At 43.8% G+C, this 13,678-nt stretch overlaps 3 protein-coding genes across 5 annotated transcripts; all 3 read left to right on the plus strand.

The window, feature by feature from the left end:
- The first annotated feature begins 345 nt into the window (after positions 1-345).
- Positions 346-5,723, plus strand: LOC115669831 (pentatricopeptide repeat-containing protein At2g32630). 3 transcript variants are annotated; one of them, XM_030590974.2, is made up of 3 exons: positions 346-470; positions 684-1,878; positions 4,256-5,723. In XM_030590974.2, exons 2-3 carry the CDS (start codon positions 781-783, stop codon positions 5,318-5,320), a joined length of 2,163 nt encoding a protein of 720 aa, XP_030446834.2. In that variant the 5' UTR covers positions 346-470; positions 684-780; the 3' UTR covers positions 5,321-5,723. The 3 variants fall into 3 exon arrangements, with proteins under 3 accessions (XP_030446834.2, XP_030446832.2, XP_030446831.2); XM_030590972.2 differs by lacking the exon at positions 346-470 and having other exon boundaries at positions 494-725; positions 807-1,878; XM_030590971.2 differs by lacking the exon at positions 346-470 and having other exon boundaries at positions 495-1,878.
- An 818-nt stretch (positions 5,724-6,541) lies between these two features.
- Positions 6,542-8,836, plus strand: LOC115669832 (uncharacterized). The gene has a single exon (XM_056321159.1). The coding sequence runs from the start codon at positions 6,676-6,678 to the stop codon at positions 8,626-8,628; it is 1,953 nt and encodes a 650-aa protein (XP_056177134.1). The 5' UTR covers positions 6,542-6,675; the 3' UTR covers positions 8,629-8,836.
- Positions 8,837-11,445: 2,609 nt separating this feature from the next.
- Positions 11,446-12,818, plus strand: LOC115669922 (putative pectinesterase 11). Its single transcript, XM_030591098.2, has 4 exons — positions 11,446-11,799; positions 12,024-12,212; positions 12,322-12,557; positions 12,653-12,818. Exons 1-4 carry the CDS (start codon positions 11,446-11,448, stop codon positions 12,816-12,818), a joined length of 945 nt encoding a protein of 314 aa, XP_030446958.1.
- Positions 12,819-13,678: the final 860 nt, after the last annotated feature.

A 13,678-nucleotide genomic window follows, 5' to 3' on the forward strand; every position in this document is an offset into this window, starting at 1 on the left:
TCGTTCCTAATAGCCATTTATGCTGAATTTCCACACCGACATCCACGTCGGGCGAGACGCTTGCCTCGTGTGTTTCCCCATCAGCAATCTAACGCGATATTGGACAAAAATTAATTAGGGAAAATAAGATTTTTTCGCTATACATAAATTAGTTTATGATAAATGCGTCGCGGACATATCATTTTGAAATTTTCTATAACATTGTTCTGGCTGGAGGAACGAATATGTTACGGGTGTACAAATTTGAGATTTTTATCGGAATTATCTCAAAATAAAATAAAAATAAAAGAGGAAGAAAATCGGGGTTGAAAAAAAAAACAGCCGTAGCCCCTGCTCAGTCAAAGCCCTAGCTCAATCCCAGAAGCAGCTCTCTCCCTCCAACTCCTCCTCCTCCTCCTCCTCCTCTTCTTCTTCTTCTTCTTCTTCGTAGCAAAGCTCGCGTTCGTTAGAGTTCACGCCATCGACCGACGGTCAGTGCTCCAGCTTCAAGCTTCAATCTTTTCGCTCGTTTCGATTTCTCTGTTAAATGCGCGCGATACCCATTTCGTTGTTTCTCTCGCTATGTTAATTTTTTTTTTCTTCTGTCATTTCTTGCAATCGTTCGATGAATCTTTGTTTCGAGAATGTTGGTCGATGGAACCTGTCGCCGTCGTAGTTACGGTCGCTTGTTTCTCCCTGTACAGATACTTTGGTCGTCCTCCCTCTTGTCTCCCACTCATCAGCAGGTCAGTTATCTGTCGCTGCTGCCAAAAATTTCAATCTTTTTCCGTTGTCGGGGATATGAATTTGAAGCATTTAGTGTCCAGACGAACGATCGATAGTTTGTCTAGACTGAATCATGCGAGAACACTGTCGCGAATTGCCTGTTCTCAAAGAAGCGTCTTTTGCGTCCATTCGCGGGTGTCTCCTCCTAGACGCGAACCGTGTGGTGGTGGGAAGAATGCTTCCTTCAATGACCCGAAACGCCCCGGTTTTAGCGTCACCTTCGGTAGGAGCATCCACGCTCTGCAAGAAGCTAATGTGATCGATTCTGAGGATGATGATGGGACCATGAATGAGTACTTGTCCCGTTTTGTCTGGATTATGCGCGGAAAGCTCGATGAAGCTTACCCAGATAGTGATAAGCAGACGGTCAATGGGATGCTATTGATCATTGTTGAGAACGTGGTGGCCGAGATGGAAAAAGGTGGCCTGCAGAGTAAGACCAGCGGCGACGCAACCCTTCCTTCCCAAGATTTCAGTGAGGATTTGTGGAAAACAGTGTGGGAGGTCAGTAATAAGGTTTTGGAGGATATGGAGAAAGAGAGGAAGAAGGAAAAGATGAAGGGGTTTATGCAAGATGAAGAAGTTAAGGAAATGTGTAGATTTGCGGCCGAGGTGGGGATTCGTGGGGATATGTTGAGAGAGCTGAGGTTCAAATGGGCACAAGAGAAGATGGAGGAGAAGGAATTTTACCGGAGTTTGGAGCATTTAAGAGAAGAAGCACTGAAAGAGGAAAAAGAAGACGCAGGGGACAGTGACAAGGCTGAAGCTATTGGAGTGGATATTGCGGTTGGTGATGGTAAACCTAAGGTTGTTTCTCTTCCAAAAAGACGTGGAAAGTTCAATTACAAGATATATGGACTCGATCTTTCAGACCCAAAATGGGCTGAAGTGGCTGACAAGATCCATCAGTCTGAGGAGATCACTTGGCCGCGGGAAACTAAGCCAATTTCTGGTAAAAGCAAGCTCGTGACTGAAAAGATTCTTTCGATGAAAGATGAGGATGACCCTTCCCCACTTTTGGCTGAATGGGTGGAGCTTATGCAACCTAATAGGGTTGATTGGACAGCTCTCCTCGATAGACTGAAAGAACAAAATCCGCGCATGTATTTAAAGGTCAGGATTCTTCATCTCGGAATTTTAGTTTATAGTGATGGTATGCCAGTACCAATACTAGACCAAATATTCATGGCGGGATGGCTTGCAGATTGTTTTTTGGATTACCCGTTTCCATGATCATTCCGGGAATTTTCTCTCTCTGCTGTCTGTGGATTGCGCATGCGTATTATATTGTCTTATGGATCTTCTGCTTAAATTCCATATTGTCGTTGAACATGAATTGCCAATCTGATGATTGGATAGGATATGTAAACAGAGAACTTGATTTTTACGGTCACTAGAGGACAGTATAGGGCTGTTGTGACCAGACAACATGCAATCATATCTTTCGTTGAAATATTTGGCTTGATGCGTAGTTTTTTATTCTTATATACATTAAAGTGCATCAAGGGGTGCCTTCCATTTACAACCTAGACTTAAAAAAATATGTAAAAGATTCTGGGAAAGACTGAGTGTTCAAAGAGCTACCAACACAATGCAAAACAATAAGGTGGTAGGCAAATTGTTAGCTACAACAATTATAGGACTTCCCTCAATTTTGAAATCCCTCCCGTATCTTTCCTTCTGTATAACCCGAAAATCTTCAGATTTACAACCTATTTCTTTCCACTGCTAGATGTACGTGAGTCCAAGTGTTCAGCTTTAGCGCATTTACCTCAAATCCTTATTTCTAGCAGCACTTTTGCTCTGGTTCTTAATAATTTATGAAAGGGCATCTCAAGCATCATTCAAGAGTAACATTTGGTTCTTGCTCTGAAGGCTAGGGCTGTTTCTTATCTGAGACACGACTTGTGGCACTTTGTATTTTGTACGTTGAGAGCTGCACACTTTCTGCAGTGCTTGGTTCCTGCTGATTTCTTCTCCCTGTGCCAAGTAGAGTCAGTATGTATCACTCGAGATAGATGATAAGTACTCACTTATTGTAATAATAGCCAAGAAGTGAAAAATATGTATTAAGATCCATTGTTCTCTCGAACAGATAAACCTTTGTACAAATTCACCTTCTGATGTTTCATCAGCAGATTATACATCAGAGAGCATCTTCTTGAGGAATTTCATCACTGCCGTGGTCAGGTCACTGGTTGAGTCTTATCTTACTGAATATTTACTGTATGGGGAAAAGGTTTGGCCTTAGTGGTATCCACCTTCGTAACTGTGACGATCCAAGAGATCTTGGGTTTGATTTCGATCTTCCCCCTCTCCCTACTGGCCTCTCAAACAATAATCAGGTAGAGAATGGTTCTTCCTTGAAGGAGTGACATAGATTGAAGCGCATTTCACGTGGATATTACCACTAGCTTGCTTGCTCGATTCTATAACACTATCCATTCTATAAAGACATTAGAAGGGAAGAAAAGAGCATGTCAATAAGCATAGTCTAAATAAGATTGCCATTTTCCCCTACCAGTTATACTTCCATTTAGCGGTAACTTCACATGAAGATTATCTAAACTGGGTAGGTTGACTGATTGATGAAATTAAAAGTCTAAATCTATATAATAAAGTGATATCGTAAGTTCATTCATTCAAGAATTGTGACATCTAACAAAAACTAAAACCTTTGTATTTTGACAATTCGGGAATCCTGTCTTTCTTTTTGGTTTTATCTTGTTCATCTTGCCATCGGTTAAAGGTTTTCCTCTTAACTGTTTCAGTTTTCTGAATGGTAATAACTAAAGGCTAATCAAAACTCCAGAAGAGTACTAAAAGCGACTTTAGTTCTCGAATTTATCTCTATATTTAAGCTTTAAAGAAACTCTTTTTGTAAACTTTGAGGCTAATAAAGCTCCAGAAGAAAGCATGCAGGGGGAAACTTATGTTTCCTTAAACATCTCCGTAAGCCATAAAAAAAACTCTGTCCCTGACTTTGTTCCTAAACCTCAAGAACAGGAAGCGTGTTTGGCTATTTATGTTTATCTTTTGTTTTTCATTGATCGCTACATCTTTTAATCATTGTGAAAGGTGGGAGAGCTGTCACAAACTGGGAGGGTCACATGTCAACTCCTCAGTGGCTTTCCACTGTGCAGCATAATATACATAGGCAGTATTACATTAGATTAGATTAGTTGGATCAAAATTTTAGTAAGGAAAATACCTACTTTAGCAAGTGTTGATTTTCTATCTGACATCACTAATTCTTAAATGAATGAAATTCGAGAAGAAACACTCACCTGACCTTTACTGCATTAAGCTCATCCATTGTCACTTGTTTGCATCATATAAAGTTAGTCCTTGGTAGTTGAACGTTTAGAGCTTTACCAAGGGCAAGATTTTCCTTTTCAATTACAGTACTGCAGTGCGATGCCATCAGTGGACCTGCTTATTTAAAGTTCAAGATCTCAATTCGGTAATTTTTTAGTATTTTGGCATGTAGGTAGCAGAACATTTATTGAATGAAGAGTCTTTCCAAGCAAATGTTCGCGATTATTCGAAGCTTATTGATGCCTATGCTAAAGATACCAGCCTCGAAGATGCGGAGAGAATCCTCGAGAAGATGTATGAAAATGGTATCCCACTAGATATTCTGACGGCTACCATTCTTGTTCAAATGCATTGTAAGGCAGGGAAACTTGACCGAGCTCAGGAAGCATTTGAAAGTTTAACGAAACAAGGCTTCCGACCAGATGTGAAGGTCTACAACTCGATGATCATGGCTTATGCAAACGCTGGCAAGCCAGAGATGGGTGAGCACTTAATCAGAGAGATGGAGGCGAGAGACATGAAACCCTCAGAGGAGATTTACATGGCATTGCTTAGGTCATTTGCCCAAGATGATAATGGTAAAGTTGCTGTTGATGGAGCCAACAGAATCACTACTACCATGCAGTTTGCCGGGTTCCAGCCAAGTTTGGAGTCTTGCACATTGCTTGTTGAGGCATATGGGCAGGCAAAAGACCCAGATACGGCGAGAAGCAATTTCGATTACATGATAAAATTGGGACACAAGCCTGATGACAGGTGTACAGCTAGCATGATTGCGGCTTATATGAAGAAAAATTATCTGGATAAGGCCTTGACTCTTCTATTGCAACTGGAAAAGGATGGTTTTGAACCTGGAGTCCATACTTACGCAGTCCTTGTAGATTGGTTGGGGAAGCTGCAATTGATTGATGAAGCAGAGCAAGTATTGGATAAAATAGCACTACAAGGCGAGGCTCCTCCTCTTAAGGTTCACATAAGCCTCTGTGACATGTACTCGAGGGCCGGCATGGAAAAGAAGGCTCTTCAAACTCTTGGTGCTATTGAGGCTAAGAAGGAGCAGTTGAATTCGCATGATTTTGAAAGAGTTGTGAATGGGCTTATAGCCGGTGGCTTCATTCAGGAAGCTCAGAGGATGCGTGTGTTGATGGAAACGCAGGGTTTTGCGCCACCAGAGTCGCTTCAGGTCGCTTTGTTGGCATCTCAAACTTTTGGCCGCAAGAGACCCGGTTTAAGATGAGAGCTGCTGGTGTCACTGGTGTATCTCAAGTGTTTGGCCAGACGACGAAGCACGCTCAAGACTCCTTGTAATGGCTGGATTAGTTAGTTACCTGGGTTGAGTTGGACACTGATGTCGTGAAATGTAGCCAATCAAACTGTGGAGTGTCCATGATATCAAGAGCTCTACTTTGCTTGTAATCTTTGCAGGATTCACATTTTATTTTGCCTGTTTTGCTTCTTCCTTTCTGATGGTCCAGTGATTTAGTTGACAGGTTTTTGTGTTCGTAATCAGGGCAGGTTGTTTTGGCAACACTATCTTATGGGGCTCAAAGTAGCTCACATGTTGCGTCTCTTTAGGGAACAGAAATAATCGGAGTGATACCTCTAGTCTCTATACAAATTCATGCTTCAGCTTTTTGTGAGCTGTCTTTTGCTAATTTTTCCTCGTGACTGCTACAGATGGATATCTAGTTTAGCATGCAATTGTGTTGGATCTGATGCCACACTGCTGTATGCATTCCCCATCCGTTGTGCCAAGCAGCCAAAGAGACATCGAAAAATCGTATAAACTCTACTTACTCAGAAAAGAATGAAGCTTTGTAATATACAGACACGCTTTCGCACGTTTATTGGGCAGATCGAAGCAAGTTCCTTTCTTGGATGACTGGATGGAGGGAAGGAATATTGCAAAGGATGATTCCCAGTGACAAGAAGAAATGAAAAGACGTATAAACTATACTTACTCAGAAAAGAATGAAGCCTTAGGATACAGGGCACGTTTGCAAACATATATTTTGCAGATGCGAGATATTAGAGCCGATCTACATATTTGAGCAGTCCAACCAGACGATATCGATAATCGAAGCAAGTTCCTTTCTTGGATGACTGGATCGAGGGAAGGAATATTGCGAAGATGTCGAGCTGCTATTTGAATATGCCTTTTCTGTTTGCATGTAGCGGATGGTTTTCCTAGTGACAAGAAATGTATATGATCGTATGGTGTCTAAAGCAAATAGGGGATTGAAAAGAAGGAACTTCTCCTGTTCTTTTCAAATTTTCTTCACGGAAAAGGCAAATCCAAAGCAAAGCGGTTGATATGCTAAACCTCCCAGAGAAGGTAACATAGAGGCAAAGCATCCCATGTAACTCAAAAACCAAAAGAAAGCTTTTGCACATCTGAGAGGCAAAGAAGCTCAGAGAGAGTGTCTCCGAAGAAAATTGCACCACAAAAATCCCAAGAGTTTTCTCAAGTATCCTGAAGAAACCTGCGTATATATATAAGAGGAATACTCTCAAACCCATGTGCATCTAGTCTGCAGACCAAATATCAATCTCTTCTCATTCACCAGAGCTTGTTCACTTCTCTAGTCACACATGGCTGAACAACGACAACCGTTGTTCCGCTTCCGCGTCCCATGGCTTTCAGGGACTTCCGCTTCCCGTGCCAGGACCGGAACCCAACCTCCTCGCCCCACAAATGGAAGTACGGCCCCTTCCCAGCCAACGGCCTCCACTTCTGTTCCCCGTCCACCATTTAGACCTGCTGGAATAGCCCAACCGCCGCCGCCGTCACCCCCTTCCCCTCCAGCCCGAGTCCCAACGCCACCTAGGCCATTATCTCAACCACAATCTCCACCAATACCACGTGCAGCCCCAGATTCCACCATCGCTCCTAAACTCGAAGAGCCAACCCTAATGGCAGATCGTCCACAAGCCGCATCCTCGCCACCGAGACAATCTTCAGCAGTGCCCCGAATTCCGCCTACCTCTCCCCAAGTCCAAAAGCCGCCCGAGGTAACATTACAACCTCAATCACCGATTCCTGCGGCCCCCGTAGCCAGCGCTGCTTCTCAGCCGACAACACCAACGCTGGCAAGACCTCAACTGAAGGCCCCATCCTTGCCTCCGTCGCCTTCACCTAAACCTTCATCTCGTGGACCTTTCCTGCCCCGTTCAGGAGAGGAAACAGTGGCTGAACCTCAACCTTCTCTGTTGGCTCCCGAGCCGCCTAAAGAAACATTACCACAAACCTCTTCTCCGGCTCAGAAGGCAACTCCGCCGCTCCCAGAATCGGCAGCATCTTTGCCTCCACCACCCGCTGAAAAGAGCTTGTTGCAAACTCCCATTTCTCAACCGCCATTGGAACCTCCACCGAAAGCAGAAATCAAAGATGAAAGTATCTCCAGGCCAGGAAATGACTATACCATCGAGGCTCCAGCAAAGCGTGATGCAACAACGATGCAGGTATCCCCTCTCACCAGAAGCGCAACTGCTAATATAGCCAAGATTGAGCCACCACCCCAGTCGGAGAGACTCGATCCCATGAGTACGAGAGGTGTTCATCCCGGTCTGTCAGGTAAAGTATCAGAAGAAGCTAAGGAAGCGAAGAATGACGAGGAACAATTCCCAAAACAAGAAAGGATTAGAAGCCAGGACAGCGAAGAAACGCTCCAGGGGACACTAACAGCAGGATCGAGGCTAGATACGCAAACCAAAGAGCCACCAACTGTTCCATCACCAGGAGAGCAGAAGCAGAAGCAAGAAACTCCCGAGGTGGCGTCAGCGACTACCGCTTCCGGTTCTCGTGGAAAGCACACCAAAGCTCTTAAAAGTACACAATTTCCTAAAGGAAGGCACATGGTTAGTGAGTCTCATGACAAACCTGTCGCATCAAGAGGGGAGCAATCTTCCCTACCCAAAGAGATAAGGGAAGAGATATCGAAGCTAGTTCACAAGTTGACGACCGGGCAAACGCAAAGGACTCCGGATGATAAGCCAATCAGCACAACAACCATGGCGGGCGAGAACAGAGGAGCCTTGATGCAGTTAACTTTGGAGTCGGCCAAAAGGGAGGGGTCAATTCACATCCACCGCGGTTACAAGACTGACCCGGATGAGAGTCTCGAAGCCCCCACCGATACGGAGGGGTCATCAAAGCAAGAAAGGCACGAAGGCCCCAAAACTGAACAAGAACCTGGGACAGAGGCTTTTATTAACAGCAATGTCCAAACTGTCAACAACTCCATGGTGTTTGAGAGCTCGATTTCCGCGAGGAACCCCGGCGTTCAGATGGAGCTCTCTCCCGACATTGCAGAAGAGGTCGAGCCGAGCAATCAGACTGAGACCCCAGAGACGCGCAAGGCTGAATTTAGTCTCACTCCAAGCGAGAAGCTTACCTATGAACCTACCATAAGGCGAAGGTGCCTGAGAGGCCTCCTCCTGGAATCAAGCGATTCAGATCCGGATAATACCGCGAAGCCTCGGCGTCATGGCTGCCGCTACAGCTGCGGGGGGACAACCAAAGAGAAAGATGCCAACGTCCCTTGACTGCGCTCTACCTCTTGAATGAGACCGGCGCGCGCGAGCAAAATAGAAGTGACAATAAAAGTGATGTAAATGAATCACTGACAATAAGCATGCAGCATCTGCCACTGATTCATGCAATGTATCGGAATAGATCATAAGCCGAGTGACTTTGCGTATATTAATCATATCATAGCACCAACAACCAAGGATTTCAGGCTTCTTGTGCTGATGCTACATTGCAAAGTCCCAAGTTTGTGTATGCTGCAGCAACCAATTGATAGAGACTTCTGCATTTGGGAATTTGAAATGTTAAACTTGCCGTCAGCTGATGATTCTACTCATCAGAGATTATACTGGTAACCACAGAATTACGCGAAAACCAAGCATTTTCTAGTGGGAAATCGCCGAAAACGACTAGCACGCGCAGTCCTTAATCCATAATATGCTGCACATTACAAGAGCAATCGATTCTAAGGTTAATGTCTGATGTACTGTTATGTCTTGATCATTTACAACTTAATTTCAGAGGGCCTTTCTCCTTTATGTGCCTCCCTGTGTGTCTTTTATGTTTGGTTTCAGGGTTAAGTACAGATTTAGTCCATTAACTTTCAGCGTTTGTGTGATTTGGTCCTCTAACTTTTGTTTTGTCCTATGAAGTCCTCTAATGTTTTAAATTTGTGTGATTTGGCCCTCTAAGTTTTATTTTGTGCAATCAAGTCCTCCAATTTTCTCAATTCGTGCAATCAAATCCTTTGATGAACCACTCTAACTAAACTATCAAATTGATTACTAACGTGACACTGCTTATGTGATAGAAAATGACAGGTGATGCTAATTTGGCGCCAAATAAGCATAAAACAAATGTGAAAAAACAAGAAAAAATTCCTAAATTTACACTATTCGTTAATATGCGTTAATAAAGCACTTGATTGCATAAATTGAGAAAGTTAGATGATTAGATTGCAAAAAAAACAAAACTTGGAGGATCGATAGCACAAATCCAGAAAGTTAGAGGACTAAATTGCACAAAATAAAATTTGGAGAACCGAATTGCACAAACGCTAAAACTCGGAGGACTAAATCTGTACTTAACACTAGGGGTGTCAGAACCGAACCGAAAAACCGAACCGAGATACGAACCGAACCGAACCGAACCAAAAATTTCGCGCATTTCGGTTCGGTTTCGGTTTCGGTTCGGATCATCAAAATAAACCAATTTTTCTTTTCGGTTCGGTTCGGATCGGTTCGGATTGAACCGAACTAAAATAAACACTTCGGTTTAGGGCTATTTTGCCCTCTCTCTCCCCTTCTCTCTCCTCTCTCCTCTCTCTCTCTCTGCTTAATGAACTTGAAACCGAAAACTGATCCGAACCAAATAAATTTTTCGGTTCGGTTCCAATTCGGTTCGGTTCAAGGGGGCACCCTTAATGGTTCGGTTCGGTTCGGTTTTCTTGAAAAACCGAACCGAACCATTTACACCCCTACTTAACACTCAGTATTATTTCTCGTTCTTTACATTTTGTGGTTGCTGGTATGTAGACACTGAATGGGTGGGTTGGACCAAATACAGACCTAAAAGTCTTCATCCAAACTTTATCTCAACCAACATTAAATTCTAATAAAATAAAAAAAAATCGGACTTAGGTACGGTCTAAAGTGAGCCTATGTGGGCAGGTCCGAGTCCAATAAGGAACTCATTTGCCTAAGCTTGCTGGTTTGTGCTTCGACCTTGTCAGCTCGGATGGACCCAACAGCCCGCCAACTCCATAATCATCAGGTCTACTCTTGCTTAGGTATTTAATCGTTGGGCATAACAAAAAGGACTATTTTCGATGAAGCATCAATGGGGGCTAATACCGACCATCTCTTTTCCAAAAAACACTTGGCACTTAGTGAAATTTTAACACATATATGTATACTGTAATTTTATGAATGTGACTTAAAACTTTTTCTACATCTCAAGATTCTCATCCCCCTTAGCTAGGGTATTCCGATCATCCGTTTCACTTCCGAAACTAAGATTTTGTTTCTGCTCCCGTTTATTAACAAATTATCGAGTATCTCCCAAGTATTTGTTTGAATCCACGAATGTAATCTCGGCGTGTTGGGAACGATTTTCCGGACCGATTTCCGGGTCGATCTCGATCTTAGTTCTTAATCGTCCCCACAGGACATGGTCAATAAAACCCTAATCCAAGCCAACTTCCAGATCCTTACGATATCTTCACAAACCAGTCACCAAAAAAGGTAGGAACACCTGGGGACATTTCGAAGTCATGTATATATGTGAAGACTTTTGTCCAATAACATTGCACCTATCCATAACACTCGCGTTTGAAACATTGTCAAAGCACACGAACGCAGAACGATACAGCTTCCTAATGGAGATGATTTCTAGCGTTTACCTTAAGACTCGGGACATATTATCGCAAGCCGCCTCCATAGGTCGTATACCTCAACTCCTCGAACTATTATTATTATAATTGTAATAATAATTACCGAACTTATATGTAGACGTAACTTCAATTTGGCATGAATTGGGAATGTATACAAAATCGGATTGGGTTCATTGACGGCTGCTTCTAGGCTTCAGCCAAGAGCAACCGCTTAGTCCCTCTCGTACGTTTCCAATAATTGCTGATCGCCATCGTCGTTGTCAAGAAATCGGCCCCTCTCGTTTCGCAATTCCGTCCCGAAGATGACGATCCTTATAAATAGAATAGAATCACAGGTCACACCAATCTAATTTGCTCAGATTTTTGGTCATCTTCGCTTTTCACATCATATAACTTCGACACCAATAATATACATTAGTAGGTGCAAATCTTGAGTTGCATCATGAGGAATCCTGGGCAATTCATCCTCTACTTCCTCCTGGCTCTTTTACCTACTTGCACGAGCTTTTCCGAGGCGGGAAACGCGAGTCGAGCTCCTAGCGTCGCGCGCCTCGTCCGGGTCGACCCGTCCGGAGAGGGAGACTTCACGAAGATACAGGACGCCATCGACGCCGTGCAGTCGAACAACTTGGAGCTCGTCTTCATACGGGTCGAGCCGGGGACTTACCGAGAGAAGATCGTGGTCCCGGCGGACAAGCCTTTTGTGACCCTGAGCGGGAGGAGCGGGGACATATTCGGGTCGCCCACCGTTTCTGTCTTGGCTTCCGACTTCGTCGGCCGTTACCTCACGATTCAGGTTCGCATGGACAGGCACTCTAAAAGTGACAACAGACTCTAAATTCGTCAAAGCGGTTATTAAGTATCGATTCATAACGCAGTTGCGAACGCAAGTGCACATTGTAATGGAACAAGACATAACGTAGAACGATGTTTCCAAAGTAGACGTGATGTAATCGAGCAATCAGATTGTGCGTGTATCTCACCTTTGATTGACTCGATTTCGACGTTTTTGATGTTCAGAATACACACGGGCCGGGAGCGAAAGCGGTGGCGTTGAGGGTGTCGGGAGACAGGGCGGTATTCTTGGCATGCAGGATCACGTCTCACCAAGACACATTGCTCGACGACGCCGGAAGGCATTACTACAGCAACTGCTACATCGAAGGTGATGTCGACTTCATCTTCGGCGATGCTGCTTCTCTCTTTGAGGTATCATTTCATGCCAACATTGCTTGAACTCCGTGGGGACGAGATAGTTTTCGGAAACTATGATAGAGGGTCGTCGGTTCATTTCTCTTTCCTTCTCTTTTATTTGCAGAAATGCCAAGTGCATTCGGTGTCGCAGGGAGGAGGGACCATCACGGCCCAGCGCCGGGCGTCGCCGTCGGAGAACACGGGCTTCGTATTCCTGGGCTGCACCATCACGGGCCTCGCCGACACTTTCCTGGGCCGCCCGTGGGGCCCGTATTCGAGGGTCGTCTTCGCCCTCTCTTACATGTCCAGTGCCGTCCTCCCCCAGGGATGGGATGACTGGGGCGACCCATCCAACCAGAGGTAAAACAACAACGACAACAACAATAACAATAACAATAGCAATATCATGCAATTTAACTATTTCGAATAAAGAATTTTCTCTATTTTTTTTCTAGGACGGCCTACTATGGGCAATACAAATGTTACGGACCAGGGGCTAACACGTCGAAAAGGGTTCCCTGGTCTCGCTTCCTTACCAGTGAGGAAGCGTCGCCCTTCTTGACGGCAGATATGGTCGACCGGAAAAGCTGGTTCAGAAATGCTCCATCTATATTCAACTGAGGCTAACATCGGTGCAAAGAACGCTGGTCGAAAATATTAAAATGTGTACATATGTAATTAAATGTAGTTTCATTTGCTGAATGTAAGTGTCACAGGTGTAGATACATTGAAAATATGTGATGGTGAAAATCTTTTGCTTTGTGTAGTCTCGACCGTGAGCTGAGTTTCCTTCTACCGTGCGCATTACTCGGATGAATCGCCGACAAAGATGTCTCATTGTAACTTTTCTAAGGATATTTGCGTGTTATATTGTAGATGGATGTTCGATTTACTTATGATTTTTTGCGTCAGCACATGAAATGGCCCAACGTCAAGTTGACTGAAAATGCAAGAAATCCAAGGTGAAAATTTCCAGCCCGTCAGGATCCATCCAAAATGTTTGATTGTGAAATTCGTGACGTGGGCAGCACAATTGGGATGGTCTAATTAAATCCCAATTTGCTATTGGGTTTTTTCAATTAAGTATTCGGATGTAGAAAGACTTCGTGATTGCTAGCGTCTTATTGGGGGCGGCGGTGACGGACTCGCCGATATTAAACTTTCAATCACAGTCGGTATGAAGTAAGTGTAGTTCAAACCGAATGTTTCTTAGCGGGCATGGGACTCTTATAGTAACCTCCGATGCGCTTTTCGCCCCTCTCCAACCTTATTAATAATGAAAAAATTTTGGACACGTTTTTGTTGAAGTTCCAATTACCTGGACACTTATCTTGGATAAAAAGATTATTTGGAAACTGATCGTATGGAACCGATGATTTCGATCACATTAGAAAGATCCGCTGATATATTTAGAACGATATTTTCCTTTTTCGTTGAAAATTTTTGGAACTTCTGTTCAGCATAAAATGCTTGAAAGCTAA

This window comes from Syzygium oleosum, unplaced genomic scaffold (genome assembly GCF_021117445.2).
Source record: "Syzygium oleosum isolate NSW1041296 unplaced genomic scaffold, Sole_v2.1 Sole_v2.22, whole genome shotgun sequence".
Taxonomy (NCBI): domain Eukaryota; kingdom Viridiplantae; phylum Streptophyta; class Magnoliopsida; order Myrtales; family Myrtaceae; genus Syzygium; species Syzygium oleosum.